Here is a 21,124-nt window from a genome sequence, read left to right as displayed (position 1 = left end):
CAACCTTCAATTGAGTTCAAATAATCATATATTTTTTTATGTGTAAACCACATATATTCACATACATTTTATACGCCCGTCTAAGACGGGACGTATTATGGTACACCATTGTACGTCCGTCCGTCGCACACACGTCGGACAATTACTAAAAAAAAACGTTTCCGCCAACTTTTAAGAAACTTTGTTGAATTGTTTATATCTATTGACGTAACCTTTCGATTTTTATAAATTTCGTTTCCCGATGATGTCATCATCATAAATGAAGTTTTATCCTTTAAAGGGGGGATTTCCCGTTTTCGGACAATAACTGAAAATGCTTCCATCAACTTTAATGAAACTTTGGTGAATTGTTTATATTAATTGACGTATGTTCCCTTTCGATTATTATAAATTTCAAATTCTACGTTTCCATGTTATGACTTATAATTGTTATGCTTAAAAAAAGGCGGCCGATGATTTTCCCGTTTTCGGACAATCACTCGAATAAACACTTTCCCAAAATTTTATGAAACTTTGGTGAATAGCTTATCTCTGTTGACTTAAGATACCTTTAATTTTTTATAAATTTAAGATTTCACGAATTTAAGTTATGAATTTTTATACTTAAACAATGGGGATTTTTCCAGTGTTTGGACAATAACACTTTTACCAACTTTTATGAACTATGGTGAATTGTTTATATCTATTCATGTAAGATCCCTTTTGATTTGTATAAATTTCAGATTTTACATTTTTGGTGTTATGCAGTCTTATTTTTAATGAGTTTTCCCCCCAGTTTTACGGATAATAAATCAAAAAGCTTTCAGCAATTTATGATGAAACTATGGTGACTTGTATATATCTATTGAACTAGGTACCCTTTTGTTTTTTAAATAATTTCAGAATTGATGTTGTACAGTTGTGGAATTTTTCTTCTTGAAAAAAAATGTCAGAAACGGCCAAGGAAAATTATTCGTTGAAAAAAATCATTAAAAGCATAAAGACAAGCTAAAAAGACAACGGGCGTATCATGCGCTTATAGCGCAGCTCTCTATTGAATTCGTTCAGTTTGTTAATTTTTTTTAAAATTTCACCAATAAAGATGTTAGTTGTGTTAAAAGCTATAGAAAATTCCATTCAAAAAAATTACTATACTAGTTTATTACAGTTTTCCTGGAAAATGATTTTTTAACAAACATGTTCAGCCGGAAAATTCGATATTTTTAATGACCCATATACCACTAAAACAAGAACGAGTAGATAGAAACAATCGGACGTCCTGAAAGCCAATGTCGTGTTAAGTGAAACATAGTGCTTTGTTATACAGAAAAGGTGAATTACATAATTATAATATATTCGGAAATATAAATGACTTTTAAATGACAATGATGACATTATTATGTAATTTCATCTACAGATGTAGCATTGTTAATAGTTCTTAACGACACTTTGTGGGCCTTTTGTGTCATGAATGTATGCACTATATAATACCTTCTTGTCCTGAATGCTTATGTAAAAACTTGGTTGATAAGTTTTTAATATTGAATTTGAATCTCCCGGCTCTCGCTGTTTTTTATGCTTGGTCGCTACGTAGGAGATTTTAATTAATTAATTAAATATTATTTTTCGACTTACATTTGGAATATATCGGGTGTAGAAAGATGCGTAGTTAAAAACTATCACGAAGGGACGACATCAAAAGATCAATGTAGGATAAAAAATTTAATTCAAATAGCTTGGTGGAAGGGGGGGGGGGGGATAAAAATTGCTGCAAGTTTTGTTTATTCGACAGCGATTTTCAGATGGAAAAATATGGATTTATTTTCGGCCCTAACATAAGTTTGGACTTTAACCATCTTTCCTACATTAAAATTTTGATGTCGTCCTTAAAGCTGAACAGTTAAAAGATTTTCCAATATTTCTTTTTGACTATTAAAATTTCATAGTACAAAAGTCACTGTTTGTATGACATTGTGTTGAATTGTTACTATGTATAGGGGATAGTCAGTTAGCTCTCACAAACACGCGTATGTTTAATCCTACCTCACTCTTTATATATACCAGTCCCTAAGTAGGCCTGGACAATCTGTTTTTGTTAACGGTTACCTTCTGTCATTTTTGTTTAACATTTATTGTTTTGTCTTTAAACAGGCTGCTGGTTTGAAATGTTTCAAAACTGGTTGTATCTGGTCTATTTTTTTTATAGCGGACTATACGGTTCGGACTTTGCTTGTTTTTGACGCCAATACGTTGGTATAAAGTTGCAAACATTGAACTTCATTCGGACTATGGTGAAAAGTTGACTCATTTGTTATATACCACATATTCTTATTTCAATAAGGGAGTGTTTTGAAACTGGTGTGAGTTTCTTACACGGTGTAGTACAAACGCTTTGCAGTTACCGTATACATTTACCATGGCGCACCTTTCTCCCTCACCAGCATGTTTTACTAACTTATATTCGTCCTGCTAATTATGATAAGAACATGTACTTATGTAGTTACATTCTTTCAAAATATCGAAAAGAACATAATCAGATTACTCTTCTGGGGCACCTGAGAACCCTAACTCCCAGTTTTCTGCTGGGGTAAGTGTTGCTTAATCTTTAGTTTTCAATGATGGTTTTTGTGTACTGTTGTTTGTCTGTTTGTCTTTTTTGTGAGCCATGGCGTTGTCAGTTTATTCTCGACCTTTAAGCTTGGATGTCCTATGGGTGTTTTTCGTCTCTCTTTTCTAAACCAAAGTTCACAACACTATACGCATCTAGATTGATAACACCGTGGCGTGTTTTGAACATAGGGTTAGAACATTCCAAGAAAGTGTCATGGAACTACTACATCGCGACTGTAAATGTCACTCCTACTATACAAACGCTTTTTCAGAAGCAGTCTAAATTTACCATTGCGAACCCCTTTCCTTCACCATCATTTGTTTATTATCTTATATCCGTCGTTCTGAGTATGGCACTACATGCATGCACTTAATAAGTAGTTACTTTCTTCCGTCCATCGGTAACCACAAATTTTAAATTCTTTCATCATTGAAAATTCAAATAACTCTGTTCATTTAAAATTTGTGACCAATTTTCGATGCCTTTCGTAAAGAATGTTGAAATTAGAATAGCAGGCATATACATGCAGTTTTAAAAATAATAGTTTTAAAAGTTGTATAACTATTGCACACGTGGTAGATAATGAAAATGGAACTAACCTTGTAACTTGTAAATATCGTCTTCCAATTTATCTTACTTCCTCTTTACAAATAGTTTAAAATTAAAAGGTTCCTGGATCGTGATATCACAATAAATATAAGTTAAGTAGTTGTCAACATGTATATCTTGATCTGACGAGAGTATCTTTTAGAGTAAACGAAACATCACACAAACAGAAACTTATCTAAATATTCAGACTTAAATTTCGTATTATATATATAGGAACTCTTTTAAAAATAGTGAAACATAAAAACAATCTGTAATAATTAGAAATAAGTCTGTTTGTACGGATATCTTTGCATGGTAACAATATTTCAGCAGAATAGTATCACTTTTCCAGGAAATTAGGGTAGACTAAATCATGATAGCGGTCTGTATACGTGTGTTTAAAAAAAACCCATATAGTCTTATATGTAACACCAGGACTAAACAAAATAATTTAACAAATCATGGAAATGTTCCGAGAAATCTTCACGATTGCAGTAAGGGAGCTACCAATTGATTTTTATGGGGGATGGGTGGGTGGGTGCGGGGGCTAGGATGAAATTTGAAAAAATAGGCAGGACAGGAGTTTTGAGTTAAAAAAAAAAAGGCAGGATGAGACACTTGCAAAAAAAAAAGTCAGGATGACGATTTATGTTTAAGAAGTCAGGATAAACTAAAAAAAAAAAAAAAAAGCAGGACCGAATAGAGTGAAAAATAAAAAGGCAGGACAGAGATTAGCCCCCCCCCCATAAAAATCAAATGGTAGCTCCCTAAAGCGTACGTGGATCTATCGGAGAACCACTACTATAAATTTACTTCAACAACATTAAAACCATGTACGCTGATAAATCTATAGATTAAACGACCTATTAATGATCCATTCGTCAAGATTCTTCTTATTGTAAACGACTCAGGAGAGTCTTCGACTTGGTAATATCATGGAAATAAGATCGGGAGAAAAGTGCAATCTTGCCATAAACCAGAAAGCTACCACGTCAAAAGATGGATCTCTCTAATTCATGACAAGGAGTCTCCAGAAAAAAAGATTATAGACAAAACTATGCATAACCATGCATAATATTGTTTTATTTAGACGATACGATACCATGGATATAACCAAATTGCTACAATATATATATGTGTGCAAACTGGGGGTTACGGCATGCGCAAGGTAATGTGCAGGCCGGATGATGAGGAATATTTTGTCCCCAGGTTGTTGTAAACACTTAGGTTAGCCTATCTATCCACAGGTTGTTGATGACACATAAGTTGTTCAAACCCCAGGTTATTGCCGACACATGAGTTATCCTATCATCAGGTTATTGCCGAAACATGAGTTATCCTATCCACAGATTGTTGCCGACACATGAGTTATCCTATCCACAGGTTATTGCCGAAACATGAGTTATCCTATCCACAAATTGTTACTGACACATGAGTTATCCTATCCACAAATTGTTACTGACACATGAGTTATCCTATCCACAGATTGTTGCCGACACATGAGTTATCCTATCCACAGGTTATTGCCGACACATGAGTTATCCTATCCACAGCTTGTTGCCGACACATGAGTTATCCTATCCACAGGTTGTTGCCGATACATAAGTTATCCTATCCACAGATTGTTACTGACACATGAGTTATCCTATCCCCATGTTGTTACTGACAAATTAGTTATCCTATCCACAGATTGTTACTGACAAATGAGTTATCCTATCCACAGGTTATTACTGACACATAAGTTTACCTATCCCCATGTTGTTACTGACAAATTAGTTATCCTATCCACAGATTGTTACTGACACATGAGTTAACCTATCCACAGGTTGTTACTGACACATGAGTTATCCTATCCACAAATGGTTACTGACACATGAGTTATCCTATCCACAGGTTTTTGCTGACACATGAGTTATCCTATCCACAGGTTTTTGCTGACACATGAGTTACCCTATCAACAGATTGTTACTGAAACATGAATTATCCTATCCACAAATTGTTACTGACACATGAGTTATCCTATCCACAAATTGTTACTGACACATGAGTTATCCTATCCACAGGTTTTTGCTGACACATGAGTTATCCTATCCACTGATTGTTACTGACACATGAGTTATCCTATCCACAGATTGTTGCCGACACATGAGTTATCCTATCCACAGGTTGTTGCCGACACATGAGTTATCCTATCCACATATTGTTACTGACACATGAGTTATCCTATCCACAGATTGTTGCCGACACATGAGTTATCCTATCCACAGATTGTTGCCGACACATGAGTTATCCTATCCACAGATTGTTACTGACACATGAGTTACCTATCCACAGATTGTTGCTGACACATGAGTAATCCTATCCACAGATTGTTGCCGACACATGAGTTATCCTATCCACAGATTGTTGCCGACACATGAGTTATCCTATCCACAGATTGTTGCCGACACATGAGTTATCCTATCCACAGATTGTTGCTGACACATGAGTTATCCTATCCACAGATTGTTGCCGACACATGAGTTATCCTATCCACAGGTTTTTGCTGACACATGAGTTAACCTATCCCAAGGTTGTTGCTGACACATGAGTTAACCTATCCACAGGTTGTTGCTAACACATGAGTTATCCTATCCACAGGTTATTGCCAACACATGAGTTATCCTATCCACAGATTGTTGCTGACACATGAGTTATCCTTTCCACAGGTTGTTGCTGACACATGAGTTATCATATCCACAGATTGTTACTGACACATGAGTTATCCTATCCACAGATTGTTGATGACACATGAGTTATCCTATCCACAGGTTGTTGCTGACACGTGAGTTATCATATCCACAGATTGTTACTGACACATGAGTTATCCTATCCACAGATTGTTGATGACACATGAGTTATCCTATCTTCAGGTTGTTGCTGACACATGAGTAATCATATCCACAGATTGTTACTGACACATGAGTTATCCTATCCACGGGTTGTTACTGACACATGAGTTACCCTATCCACAGATTGTTACTGAAACATGAATTATCCTATCCACAAATTGTTACTGACACATGAGTTATCCTATCCACAAATTGTTAATGACACATGCGTTATCCTATCCACAAATTGTTACTGACACATGAGTTATCCTATCCACAGGTTTTTGCTGACACATGAGTTATCCTATCCACAGGTTGTTGCTGACACATGAGTTATCCTATCCACAGATTGTTGCTGAAACATAAATTTACTTATCCCCAGGTTTTTGATAACTTTTAGATTAACCTATCTATCCTCAGGTTGTTGATGACACATGAGTTATCCTATTCACAGATCTTTACTGACACATGAGTTATCCTTTCCACAGATTGTTACTGAAACATGAGTTATCCTATCCACAGATTGTTACTGACACATGAGTTATCCTATCCACAGGTTGTTGCTGACAGATGAGTTATCCTATCCACAGGTTATTGCCGACACATGAGTAATCCTATCCACAGGTTATTGCCGACACATGAGTAATCCTATCCACAAATTGTTACTGACACATCGGTTATCCTTTCCACAGATTGTTACTGACACACGAGTTATCTTATCCACATGTTTTTGCTGACACATAAGTTATCCTATCCACAGGTTGTTACTGACACATAAGTTATCCTATCCCCATGTTGTTACTGACAAATGAGTTATCCTATCCACAGATTGTTACTGACACACGAGTTATCCTATCCACAAATTGTTACTGACACACGAGTTATCCTATCCACAAATTGTTACTGACACACGAGTTATCCTATCCACAAATTGTTACTGACACATGAGTTATCCTATCCACAGGTTATTGCTGACACATAAGTTATCCTTTCCACAGGTTATTGCTGACACATAAGTTATCCTATTCCCAGGTTGTTTGTATGCATCATTTATCCTATACTAGCTGTTAAGTAATCATTCCTTGCAAAATATCCCAACGACTATAAATTAGTTAGATGACAGAAAATTCAACCAAATCACAGATATCATGAACTTTTTTTACACTTCATAATACTATGACATAGCCAAAAATCAAGAAACTACCACCAATTATTTAACAAGGCTCAAAAATATTATTAAATTCTAAATATGGCCAGGTTTGACAAAGTCAAAAACCAGCTTATAGTTTGTTGATGTTGAGCAGGCAACCGTACACGGAAAAGTACCAAATTTGTGTAATTAATTGCTTCTACAGTTTTCTAGTTTTCATATTTCTGAAAATTCACAGTAAAATTGCACATGCTGCAATTGTGCACCTGCTATTATGGAAGTGTGTGTGGATTTTTTTTCCCCTCATTTTTCAAGTCTTGGGGAATTATGTCTTTTTTTCAAGAAAATTATGGGAGTACAAGATTTGTGTAATCAACTTCTATACAGATTTCAGCCCAGATCCCTGAAACTTTACAAGAAGATTGCAAATATTTTGAAGTTGTGCACCTGCTGTTATGGAATTGTTTGAGGATATTTTTTCTCATTTGTCAGACTTGAGAAGTTAGTCTTTTTTCAGTATAATTTATGAAAGAGGGTACTTTTTTTTCTTCTCCTACAGTTTTTTACCCTGATTCCTAAAACAGGAACATATACATGCTAGATATACTGTTCCTGGCTTTACAGGAATATTGCACAAATGTTGAAGTTGTTGTGTACCTTCTATATGCATTATGGAATTGTTTGAGGAATTCATTTTCCCACTTTGTCAGACTTGTGCATCTTTTTTTTCAATGAATTAAGTATTGCTTAATCAATTTCTCCCTCAGTTTTCAACCCTTATCCCTTAAATGTTACACTTACAGGATGATTCCCCAGATATTGAAGTTATGCACTTTTTTACTCGATGCAGATGAACCAAATATATTAAAAATGGGTATTTTTGTGTGACAAACAATGTCCTTTAAAATAATAGCAATTGTGCCACCTTTTTAATCCTTATATATGGTACCATGCAGAGACCATAATATTACAGTCTTAAATACCCTAAGTACCGTCATTTGGCTCTAATGGCTCTCCATAATTTTAGAGGTCCCTTTTATTACATTAATTTGGAAGTTCATGCATGTTTTCTTGATATAACACTTTTTATTGTCACATTACTCAGTTTCAAGACCAACTTGGAAAGTGTACTTCCATCTAGTGTATGAATAAAATTAAAAAAAAGTTAACCCGCAGCAATATAACTACTGATCATGATCATGTTTATTATTGAAATACACTTAGTGATTCATTACTTCTGGTTGCAGGTCTAGTAGAAGCCAAATATCTGAAAAAAATTGGGAAATTAAATATTTTTTGTGCAAATGACCTTCAGTAGACTGTTGTACCTAGATCAGTTTCAGGCTGACCTAAGCTTTGTGGTGGTTGATGTGTTCACTGCAGTCCACTCTATATACAGATTACAGATTGGGATACATCTATCAGCATCTTTCAGACTTCCTGGTTAAGAAATAGGACAACAAAATCATCAAAATCCATGCTTTATGCATCTGATCACCAATGTTGAGATGAATCATGTGCATACAAGTCACATCTAAGCCAGATAAAACTAGATGTGTCAAAGCGACAAGAATGGCCCATTCTCAAAACGTTGAAAAATCTGCAATTTCAATAACACATGTGGACACAAACATGATGGTAGTCTCACATACCAAAAATCAGCCAAATATCTGAAAGTATTTAGAAAAAAGGACTGTATAACTGTGATTTTCAACATTTTATCAAAGTTCAAAGCCCAAAATTACAGCAAAAATTAGATGAGCAGAACGAAACTAAAATTGATCTGTAACTCATCAAGAGTAACTCACATACCAAAAAGTCAGCCCAATATCTGAAAGCGTTTAGAAAAAAAGTCTGTATAACTGTGATTTTCAACAAATTATCAAAGTCCAAATTCCGTAATTTCGGCAAAAATAAGCTGAGTGGTATGAAACTTAAACTTGATCATCATAGTTTACTGACATACCTAAAATCAGCCCAATTTCTTAATGTGTTTACAAAAAAAAATCTGTATATTGGTTTGTTGCGGAATGACAGAATGACGGAATTACGGAATTTCAAACAAGGGTAAACTAAATGGCAGCGACAACTTCGTTGCAGGGCATTAAAAATCCGCAGCATTGAATTGAGTGGCATTATTCAATGATAATCCTAATAACCAACATGAAAAATCTCTGAAGGTATGAAGGTTGGAACTATTTTAGTTATGCAAAAGTCCCAACTAAGAATTTTACATATGAATCATTAACCTTGCAATTATCTTATGAAATGCACTGATATTTTGTTTACATATTTTAATACTATAATAAATCATAGAAATAATCAAGTCCTTGTCCAATTTCCCATATGGCTATTCCTGTTCCTAATGATCTGGCCAAATCTAATCTCATTTGTATGGACTTTAGTGTTGGATAAAATATCACATTAGCTTGTTGATTGTGTCTGAAAAAGAAAACATCAAAATATATTAAACAGTGAATAGCTACTAGAAAAAGATAACAGTTTGTTTAATACTATATTTAGTGGTCTTTCTGAAAATATCTGTTCAAACATCTGAAGGGCTGTAAATTATTACCCCTTCTTGATTTGTCAAAGTATCAGTAATTTATAATTGGTGGATCAAATTGTTCTTTAAAATCAAATTATCTCCCTTTATGTCAAAATAGCAAATTTCTTAGCAACCAATAATCAAATTGAAGGAAGTTTTTATTTATTCACTTCATGACATGTTATTTGCTTTAAATTATCTCCCTTAATGCACATGGATTAATATATAATACATGTATGTAATTTGTACCAATATTTAGATTTAAAGATTTTATCCACAAAACATATATATAGTTTAACCAATACTTACTTGTATTCACCTATATGTTCTGCTACATTTGCATCCCAATTAAATTTAGGTTTGTGTTTCTTTAAAATCTCTATAAATCTAAAAACGAACGAATAAATTATATTTCTACCAATAATGGTTTGACAGATTTGACAAAAAACCTACAAAATGTTAATGATAGAACAAATGCATTTGTCCTCATTACATTTTAAACAACTGTTAGAAAACAGTACACAGTGAAGAACAAGTGAAACTGCGAGCTACTGCTCACTGATGATACCCCCGCCGCAAGTGGATAATATTAATAGTGTAAAAATATGCAAGTGTTCGGTAAACAGGAAGTTGTCGAGTGATGAATCTGAAAACGCATCGCACGGTATAGCTGACTTATATAAATCCTGAAATCAAATTTCAGAAATCCTTGTATTGTAGTTCCTGAGAAAAATGTGACGAAAATTTTCAACTTGGCTATCATGTGTAAAATCATACAAGTGTTCGGTAAACAGGAAGTTGTCCAGTGATGAATCTGAAAACACATCACACGGTATAGCTGACTTATATAAATCCTGAAACCAAATTTCAGAAATCCTTGTATTGTAGTTCCTGAGAAAAATGGGACGAAAATTTTCAACTTGGCTATCATGTGTAAAATCATACAAGTGTTCAGTAAACAGGAAGTTGTCAAGTGATGAATCTGAAAACGCATCACACTGTATGGCTAACATATATAAATGTTGATACCAAATTACAGAAAGGGTAGATGTGTAGTTCCTGAGAAAAATGTGACGAAAGTTTCATGGGGTGGACTGACTGACGGACAGACGGATGGACTGACGGACGGACTGACAGACAGAGGTAAAACAGTATACCCCCTTTTTTAAAGCAGGGGTATAATTAGGTGAACATGAAACATAAATATACATGAACAAATATCTTTAAAATTGTGTATGACATTATGAAAGTATTTCTTTATTTTGATACCAAATTTCACATTGGGTATTCAATATGCTAAAAAATTAGAAAATTTAAACCAAAAGATGTATATAATACCTGAAACGTGTAAAGAGCAAAATGAACATATGGGCATTAAAATAAAAACCACAAAAATGTTCAATTTTTTTTTTTACTTTACAATAAAAGGGTTAAAGCATACATATTAGTAGAAAATATCCCTAACCTAGTAGAAACTACATTCATAAGCTCATGCACTATAACATTTAATGAAAATCTACCAATATTAGCAAATAAAGGCCACATAAAAATATTTTGGTTTGAAAGCAAGCATCTTTTAATATGCAGTGTAAATGTGATAGTTCTTTATATAAATATGACCAGCTGAAAAGAGAAATTTCTTATGCCTGATCAATTTAAATAACTTATTGGAAATGCAATATTGTGCAAAACAATTTACTCACTGATTTCCTAAAATAGGTCCACCGCCGCCAGCATGATATTCATTCCCATAAAAATTCAATCCTAGTAAAATTTTCTTCCTATTTGTAGCTTTAGGATCTATAGCTTCTACACATTGTTTCATCCATAATATTGGACTGTTAGGTCCAGGCCTGAAAAAAATATAAACTTCTATCATGTTTTTTAATCAAAAGGGTTAAAGAATATTTAAAACTACCAAAAGGCAATGGTAAATTATATTATGTTGATCTATGTTGACCTGTAGATGTCTTTGGGATATTTGCCATTGGCAGATGCTGTCTCATTGGCATAGACAAAAGGGTTCAAAGTTAAATTATTAAAGTTCTTAACAAGGTCTTTCGAGTGATTATCTCCCCTTTTCTTTCGTGATTAAATCTGAAATAGGATGTTAATCCCCTAATAAGTGAAAAAAGAATTTAAAAAAAAAAACCCAAAAAAAACCATATTTGAATGAATACTGCAATAATTTAAAGGTTCATGATTTTTTTAAAAATAATTGATCAGTCAAATTTGATTATACTCAATCAGAGGTTTTTGTTGCAGCACTTCATTTTTTTAAGTTGTACTTTAAATACACTGATATGAGATATCTAACAAGTGAACCTGCCAATAATCAATAAATCTACTCTTTTAATACAATTTAAAAATATTTCTTTGTTGAGTTTTTGATGATTTTATTAAACACTATACATCCATAATTCCTATAAGTATCAATATGAATGGTGCATTAATTTCCTAGAAATCTGTCAATCAAATTACCTTTGTGAATTTGAGAAATCATATGTCATCAGACTGAATCCATCAATCACTGGTGCCAGCTTATCAAACTCCTTCTTACCAAACATTCCAGCTTGGTCACTGAAAAATAGTCATAATGTAAACAGACAAGAGTAAAAAAACAATGTACAAAGAATAGCATGTTTTAGAAATATAAATACACAACATTCCAATTTTTATTTTATGAATGAAGTACCCTGGTTAACATGTGGTCATTAGGGGAAATGCATCTTAGGACATTGTGACGTGAAGATATTTGATTGTGATATCAATTTGTTTCCTGGGAAAAGCACCAATTAGAAGATCTTGTATTAGAAAGCAGACAAGAGTTTTGTATAATCCAACTCCATTTAATTTTCATTAAGACATATGACAATGAAGCTAAGTATATCCTTACCAACTAAAAATAGTAATCGGAATCATATGTTCTCATGTTGATAAGGTCCGACCAATGCTGACACAAAAAATAATGAACAGATATCCTTATAAACATATTGTTTTGTTTTATTGTTTTTTATTTGTATTCCTTTTTATGTTATTGATATATTAAAGTCAAGTGTAATACTAAATTCCAAAGCTCAACTCTGTTTATCAAAATGATGGTTAATACGTAAAAAAAAACCTACCTTGCATAAACTGGAGGTGGAATAACTAAAATTAATGTTTTCTTTGCTGCTTTAAATGTTTCTCCCATGTGTGTTAAGAAATGTACTAACTCTCTGTAATAAAAAAAAAGACAACATTAAAGACTACACGTATATAGTAACTAAGTTATTAAGTTACTTACTTTCTTATATTCTCATTAAATTATTAAACACAACTGATATATTGAAACTACATTGTATCAAATAAGAATTAAGCCTCAGATATAAAATTGATTAAAAGATTTGAAATTTATTCATATAATTTTTCGTACATAAATGACAGTGCATCATAAGCCTCTAAAGGCTGGTTGGTATTTTATACATGTTTATTGAATTCTTATGTTTAAAACTGCAATATATTGTATTTTATGTATATGTACCAAGTTTTACTTTAAAATAAAAAAATATTTATAGATATCCTTGTATTCTTGTTCATTTTATAACTGGGTAAAGTATACAATTAAGTTTGTATAAAACAGATGATGTGAGGTAATAATCAATGAAACAGCAACTAAGCTACACACAATGTTTAAAATGGCTGTTTTTTTCTATGGTCAGGTTGTTGTCTCTTTGACACATTCCCCATTTCCATTCTCAATTTTATTTTCATTATGAATCATTTAAATTCTGTAGCTAGTTTAAATTAATAGACAACTTTCGAGTTCAATGCATTTCCGTTTCCTTCAAAAACTCTGGTTTTAGTGAACGTCCTTTGTGCGTTTAGGGGTGTCGTCACTTCCATTCCAATGTTGAGGGAGTGGTTGGAAAACTTTAATTCTATATTGTACAAATATTTGGCAAATTGAATTCTCAAAATTGACAATCAACACTGCTGTCATTAGGGAAATGTCAGTAAGTACCTACAGAACAACCATTATTTCTAGTTTATCCTGCACAATGACGATCACTAAGATGCTTGATGAACATTAATAGTGCACGGATACAGGCGACCCCCTCTTTCTGGTAAATGACGTTATAAAGGCGAGTATAATTGACAAGTTTTTTCCGGTGACGGATGAACTTGAAAGTGGTCTATTGGTTTCTTTGAGATGATCAATTGCTTGTGTAACTTTGTGTTTGTCATCTGTAATACTAATATCATAAACAACATTTTTTCCTGGAATGATTTTGATTTGATATTTTTTTCTGTCCCTTTGGTTATTTCAATATAAGGGGAAGGTTTAAGACATAAACAAATAATTAAACAGTGAAAATGTTACAAGTAATATCCTAAGACAAGAATTTATTCAATGGTTGTCTAATTTTGGTTTTTAGTTTTGATGACAGATCTTTGGTAGTCATGCAGTGTTGAATTCATTCACATCTTATCTAGACAGAACAGTATTAGCTGCGGAACCGTAGCTCTTAGGTCCATATGGTGCGCAAATAGTCAAAAAATAGCATAAGGACCTAAGAGCTACGGTTCCGCAGCTAGATCAGTATTAGAGGTTGACTCCTGACAAGATTTTAAATGTTTAAAAAATATAATATTGTCAACTTCAGTGAAAATTGATTTCAAGTTGATAAAAAAAAACTTGAATTAATAAGCACCATTCTTAACATTACCTGTACACTCTGTATGTTATTAAACAGATATTAAATTTCCAAAGGTAAATTGCTAGTATTTAAAGAGAAAAGATAGAAGAAATATTTACTGTCTACATTCACATTAAATAGAAATAAATTCCTACTTTCTTTTTTGTCCACCAAGCTGTGACCATATTTCTACAATCAATCCATCAAATTTATATTTCTGAAAAATAAATCACCAATGCAGTTGTTATAATTTCTTCTTTTTATAAGCTATATTATATTTCAACAAGGGAGATAATATTAAACATCTCAGTCGTATGAGACTTTTATTTTGATTCCAGATCTATGGAGCAAAACAAATTTAGCAGTCTGACTCACTCTTACTAAACAAAAGTCTTATACAAAAATATTCACCTAAAATGTGGAAAATATTGAAAAGTTAAGAAAACATTTATAAAAAAAAGTTTAAGGCTTGAATTACATATTTACATTACTTCAGTATATATTTAAGGTTAAAACTTAAAAAAAAAAAACAGCTAGGAATGACTTAATGCTTGTTTTCCTTCTTTTTATTATACTCCTTTATTAAATTTAGTAAAAGTTGTCATAATGTTTAATGGCAGTTTGGTCATAACTCATTATTGTGATCTCTTTCGGTTCATGTGTTGCCAATCTATTAATAATAGCTGTCGACAGGAATTTTTCATAACTTGTACCAACTATATGTGTACAGTCAACATGTTCATATGGTTTTAAACACATACTCTAGCAGTTATTCAATACCTTTGTAAACTTTAACATAGTATCAATACAATCTTCAATGTTATCTTCACTGGAAAATGTGGCTTCAAAATCTTTTAAACTCCATCCATCAAATAATACTCTTGGAACTACAATAGATATCAATGTAATTATTTTTTGTATAAATTTATGATGTTTTAGGTATTTATAATACTGGTAAATGCTTTGCAAATGTTGTGTGATTTTGTTGGGGTTTGTGTTACTTAGTATTTTGTTTCTAAAACAAGTATGTTTTGCCTTGTATACTATCATTTGTTTGTCTTTGTCTTTTTTAACCATGGTATTGTTAGTTTATTTTCGAGCTATGAGTTTGAGTGTCCCTCTGGTCTCCTTTGCCCCTCTTTTTTTTTTTATTGTATTTGAGACTCAAAACTCTATTAAAATTATAAAAATAATTTCATTTACATACATACAATTTTTTTTACCATACTGTGGATTCATTTATTTTCTTGGGTACCAATTGACTTGGATTGAGGAAAACTTGCATATTCGTGAATATTTAATTTTGTGGTTTTGCTGTAGTCTGCAAACAAAGCTATAGAAAATTCATTGATTCGTTGAACATTTAATTTCGTAGTTTAACTGTTCACAAAAATTGGTATTCAACAAAAAAAATAAATCCACAGTACATAAAATCTGCTTCAAATAAAAATACAACATTAACACTATTTGCTTACGCTATATTTTAATCTCATTAGCTGTTACCAGAAAACAAAGTAGAAGGGAGAGTTGTTAAATCCTAGTAACCAAAGCAAGGACATAAAATCTGTATTGTAATCAGACTGCCATACATGTGGCATAGGTTAAAGACACCGTACATGTCATACCATTTACTTTATTTACTCAACATGCATGTTATAGAAATCTTGCCCTTAAATGCTTTTTCGTCATCCTGACAACTTTAGAGTGGAAGTAAAACAAAGAGATTTAACAGACAAAGTTTAAATATTTAATTAATTGAATACAAACCCATTTTTGTGTTTCCTTCCTTGACCTCTTCAACCCATCCTGAAATGTAAAAATAAAGAACATTACAATAAGTTATCAGTAGTTTTATATATAAACTATTCATGGAATAACATGAATGTTACTATTTCAGAATGTTGCTAAATAGATTCATGTGCTCAAACCTTTCCCTTTTCTCCTATTTAGACAAGACGGTTTCTCATTTTATTAAATCCAGTCAATATCATGGTCTAATGTAAGTGATATTATCACAATCAATACAAACCTGAATCTATATCATGACCTCCTTGCATGTGATATGATCCACCAGGCCGCCTTTTTACTTGTAACCAAACAGGAGAAACCATGCTGAATTTGTTACTGAAAGTTTTAGCAATGTTGTATCCATGACTATTCCACTACAATGAAGAATTAATAACTAATTCAGAATGTATTATTACTTGTTATTTCTAGGATGCCTGTGTATTGCAGTTATTTTAAACAGAACTGTGTATTGCAGTAATTTTAAACAGAAAGAGTTTACACTAGTGCAATAAATCTTCAAAATTCATGACTTCATCAACGACAAAATCTTAGTTTAACCAATTTTTACTTTCAAATATTATATTGCTATACTATAAAGGGTTATTGCATGAATATTGAGGAATATTGTCCCTCATAGAACATATATTGCACTCGCAAGCTCGTACAATATAAAATTCTACTCGGGACAATATTCCAAATTATTCATGCAATAACCCTATATTATTGATAAGAATATACTTTAGAAATCCACTAGTAATTAATATTCATTCAGAGGAAAAAGAGAAAAATGTTAAAACAAAATAAATTTTCATTAGGCAATGGAAAAGACCTCTTTCCAAAAGATTGGTTCAAATCCAGGGGAGATAATCTTATTAGATTTACCATAACTGTAAATACTGGATGCAACAAAAATTAAAATGTCTACATTATACAAATTTGTTATACAAAACCTGTTTTATTAATAATGAAGATTTCAAGATATGAATTCAGAGGCACTTACAGGAGTAACATATGCTAGAATATCCCCAGTAAAATGTGGAGTCTTTGATTCACTAATAGAACCATATTCTTTCAAGATATCCTTCAGTTTTATTTCTTCCTTTACAAGGCCCCTTTCAATAACACTGTTTGTCACTGGCTTGAACTGAAATATAAAGAAAATTTTACAATTTTTTTTTTATAACCATCCTCAAAAGTAAACACATGGGCAATTGAACATCATGAAAATCTTGCAAACGAGTTCTTATGATGACAGGAGGTGCCAATATGTTTTATTGAACAAAAGTTTGAATTATTAGAGTAAAGAAGAAAAAGAGTAATTTGATATCCAAAATGTACAATTTTTAAATATGGTGCATGAGAATCAAAATTGCTAAAGCACAGTCTGCAACATTAGACATTAGTCCTATGTACCAGACTAGAAACTATTGATTAGGACTAATGAAGCACAGTCTGCAACATTAGCCATTAGTCCTATGCCCCAGACTAGAAACTATTGATAAGGACTAATGAAGCACAGTCTGCAACATTAGCCTTTAGTCCTATGCCCCAGACTAGAAACTATTGATTATGACTAATGAAGCACAGTTTGCAACATTAGCCATTAGTCCTATGCCCCAGACTAGAAACTATTGATTATGACTAATGAAGCACAGTCTGCAACATTAGCCATTAGTCCTATGTACCAGACTAGAAACTATTGATTAGGACTAATGAAGCACAGTCTGCAACATTAGCCATTAGTCCTATGTACCAGACTAGAAACTATTGATTAGGACTAATGAAGCACAGTCTGCAACATTAGCCATTAGTCCTATGTACCAGACTAGAAACTATTGATTAGGACTAATGAAGCACAGTCTGCAACATTAGCCATTAGTCCTATGTACCAGACTAGAAACTATTGATTAGGACTAATAACATTTTTTTTATAGTCTTATTTCAGAGAACAATTTTTTATATTTAGTTTCCAGACAGTTACTAGTAGATGATTTTTTTTTAATGCAGATTGGTAGCAATTACAGAAATGTGAATATCTGGTTGGAAATAGAATTTCATCTATTAAACATTTGTTTGTTTTTGTACGTTTATTAGGTGAAAAATATACAATACTGGTATAAAATGTTAACAGTCCTGTTTTCTGGTAAACCAGTATTGGTTTCGCAACTACAGGAGATCCAAGATTTATATAATTGGTGAGGTGTCATTGTCCCTAAATTTTAGTGGTACTGTCTTCACCACGGCATACCAAAGTAGCCTGACTACTAGCTGAAAATGGAATAAGAATTTAAAATAGGCTTTATTCATGTCTGTGACATGTGGTAGTGTGATATTGTAGTCTCATAACTCTACTGAGTATTACCTTATCCTTTTTGACCTTTTTCTTGTCTTTTGGAGACAAACTAGCATTAGTTAGAACTGTATACAATATAGTTAAGAGAAAAATGCTTCTTTGGTAAAGTATCATCTCCTTAACAGGTACAGCCTAAAAAATGAAGAAAATGAAGAAAAAATCATGATTTAATTTTGTATCCAAGTACTGTCCATCTAACATCTGAACCATTAATACGCACAAAATGAATACAAATTACACAATATTTAACAAGACTAATTGTTGACCTCTATTTCTATCTAATTTATGTTGTTCATTTTTTTATCTTTCAGAGTATGTAATGATGACTTTGTCAATAAACAAATTTGCAATAACATTTTTAATGTTTTTATAAATTTATGGTTGTAGAGGTTAACCTGATGTTAAGGGGAATACACATCAAAGGACATTAATGTGACATGAATATATTTGCTTTGTGACATAAATATTTTCTGGGGAAAAGCACCAATTTGAAAATCATACATATAACTAGTTCCAGCATACATTCAAGTGCATTCAATGTATATAACCATTGACATAAATATTATTTGTACATTCCTAATTAATTCAATCCTTTATACCCAACCCTTCATTATGGCAATTAGTTTCCAATTGAACAATAACTTTGGGTAGTGGCTATTTTACCAGCACCAGCAAAACTGTAAGATATGCTATTTTGCCAGCTTTGATTATAAATATCCTAATTTAAGCCACAAAAAAAAACATATTTCTGAAGCAATTGCTATTTTACTGGCAACAGCAATAAAATAAAACTATTGAGCATCCATTTGTTTCTATCTTGTGTATTGAAAACATGTAGTGGAAATTATTTTTAAAATCGGTCAATGCTACATGATGATGTATGTCGAAGAGTAAAATCTCAGATCTTTTAACTGTGTTATGAAATTTATGAAACTTAAAAATCTCATTTGCATCATAAATTTGATAAAACAATGTACAATGTTTATTGTAAATTAAATAGTCAGTTATTTGAATTGCATATGTGTAAACAAATTAGTTTTTCAATTGGCTCAGGAACATATACATTAGACATACTGTTCCCAGCTTGTCTTCTGCCAGCCAGAAGCCAGAAAAATACAATATATTTTCTATTTTAACCAGAAACAGCAAAATAGCCACTGCCATAACTTTTTTATTATCTAAAATTGGAAACCAATGTGAACCTCCTAGTAACCTAGTGAATCTGTAGTATGATAGAGTCCCTAAAGTGGATACCTCGGGTATGCAGGGTTGTTATAAGGCCTTAATTAATATATTGTTTGTTTCCCCAATCCTGACCCTGTCAAGCCAGGTGTTGGTAGGTAGAAAGGAATATAATTTTGTTTTTCCAAAAAGCTTGAACATTATATATCGGACCAGTGGCAAGCCTGATAATCCCAAATGAATAAAATAATATTTGACTTAGTTTTGACAATAAAATTTTATAAGTAGCATCATTTTTGCAAGGTTGGTCAGGATTGGGGAAACAAACAATATCTTATTTTAGGCCTGAAAAACATAAACAACAATACTTTAGCGACTGCTGCAGAAATTTATTGATCATTATGTTACGGTCGTGTGTCATCAATATGCCCAAGGCACCGAAACATGATGATCAATGAATTTTTGCAGCAGTCCTTACATTTCAATGTAAACATGCGTGCATGCATGTCATGCAGTGTCTTAGTCCAAATTGTGACGTCTTGAAGGCTATTATAAATTTTTTCTTTGACGCCTTACTTCGTCTTTCAAGACGTCATAATACACCTTATCGCTATTTGTCCGCCATTACTGAATATCACACAGGTTCCCGTAAAATTATGACGTCATAAAACAAAATAGCTGACGCCACAATGAAAAAGTGATTGTTGTATGCGTCAAAAGTTCAAGCGGCAGGGTCAGCCGGGAATAGCGATAAGGTGTATTATTTGGACTAGCAGTGCCTATAAAAAACTATGGAAATTGGTCTGTAGTAGACTAGACTAGAATGTTTTCCTAATCATGAAGCTTATCACTAACAAATCAATCAAGTTCCAAAGAAAGAGAATACAATATATACACAAAACAGACAATAATCTTTCATTAATAAAAAAGGGGGGATTTACAAATCCTTCGAGTGGAGTTAACACTCAGTAAATATGATATCAATTAGTTCATATCATTACCTAATTAAATATTTTTCGTCAAAATCAATTCAAATTTTCGACAAAAGGGCTGCTAAGAAATCGATGCAGGAAAATCAAAATGAAAGTAGCGTCATGTCACGGAAATTCTTTTGGGATTACCTCCCTTACTTCCCTGAAAGGTGAAGGACAGGACACCGGCAGAAGGTCACTTCTCATATTCCAACAATAAGCAGTCATGGCAAAATATACCATCGTTTTCGTGAGACACGGAGAAAGTGAATGGAATCAAAAGAACTTATTTTGTGGCTGGCACGATGCTGATTTGTCAGAAACCGGCTTAGCTGAAGCTAAAAATGCTGGAACGGTAAATGTTGTCAGTTGACAGTTGTCTGTCACTTGTATGTGATTGATGTA

The 21,124-nt window shown here is 32.6% G+C and overlaps 3 protein-coding genes across 5 annotated transcripts in view; 1 reads left to right on the top strand and 2 right to left on the bottom strand.

Annotated features, from left to right (window-relative positions):
• The window catches only part of LOC134716225 (uncharacterized), a 29,387-nt gene extending 26,064 nt beyond the window's left edge, over window positions 1-3,323 (bottom strand). Inside the window, exon 1 of the mRNA XM_063579085.1 lies at window positions 3,190-3,323. The gene's annotated coding sequence lies outside the window, so the exon portion shown is untranslated. The remainder of the gene's footprint in view (window positions 1-3,189) is intronic.
• Window positions 2,447-21,124, top strand: part of LOC134716227 (probable phosphoglycerate mutase) — a 31,084-nt gene continuing 12,406 nt past the window's right edge. Inside the window, exon 1 of one of the 2 annotated variants that reach the window (XM_063579090.1) lies at window positions 2,447-2,566. Coding sequence is in view for 1 of the 2 variants with exons in the window: in XM_063579089.1 (XP_063435159.1) it covers window positions 20,946-21,074 (129 nt within the window). In the remaining variant the exon portion in view is untranslated. Of the gene's footprint in view, window positions 2,567-20,864; window positions 21,075-21,124 lie in introns of those variants that run through there. The other variant, XM_063579089.1, reaches the window with a different exon arrangement.
• Window positions 9,479-20,880, bottom strand: LOC134716226 (chitinase domain-containing protein 1-like). Of its 2 annotated transcripts, none has more exons than XM_063579088.1 (12): window positions 20,750-20,880; window positions 18,591-18,698; window positions 17,214-17,357; window positions 16,455-16,587; window positions 16,193-16,231; window positions 15,206-15,312; window positions 14,581-14,642; window positions 12,872-12,964; window positions 12,228-12,326; window positions 11,450-11,599; window positions 10,056-10,133; window positions 9,479-9,640 (listed from the first exon to the last, which is right to left on the bottom strand). In XM_063579088.1, exons 2-12 carry the CDS (start codon window positions 18,678-18,680, stop codon window positions 9,499-9,501), a joined length of 1,137 nt encoding a protein of 378 aa, XP_063435158.1. In that variant the 5' UTR covers window positions 18,681-18,698; window positions 20,750-20,880; the 3' UTR covers window positions 9,479-9,498. The 2 variants fall into 2 exon arrangements, with proteins under 2 accessions (XP_063435158.1, XP_063435157.1); XM_063579087.1 differs by having other exon boundaries at window positions 18,576-18,698; window positions 20,750-20,878.

Source organism: Mytilus trossulus, chromosome 4, assembly GCF_036588685.1.
Source record: "Mytilus trossulus isolate FHL-02 chromosome 4, PNRI_Mtr1.1.1.hap1, whole genome shotgun sequence".
NCBI classification, from domain to species: domain Eukaryota; kingdom Metazoa; phylum Mollusca; class Bivalvia; order Mytilida; family Mytilidae; genus Mytilus; species Mytilus trossulus.
Note: the sequence above shows the minus strand (reverse complement) of the source record. Positions and strands in the feature narration are given on the sequence as shown.

Bases quoted from the DNA above. Each gene is read 5' to 3' on its own strand.
- LOC134716226 (XM_063579087.1), bottom strand. From the start codon at position 18,680: ATGATACTTTACCAAAGAAGCATTTTTCTCTTAACTATATTGTATACA. The intron at 15,313-16,192 runs GTTTGTATTCAA...TATCTATTGTAG, and splicing joins GGAAGGAAACACAAAAATGG to TTCCAAGAGTATTATTTGAT. The intron at 12,965-14,580 runs GTAGGAATTTAT...TTTTTATTACAG, and splicing joins CTTGGTGGACAAAAAAGAAA to AGAGTTAGTACATTTCTTAA.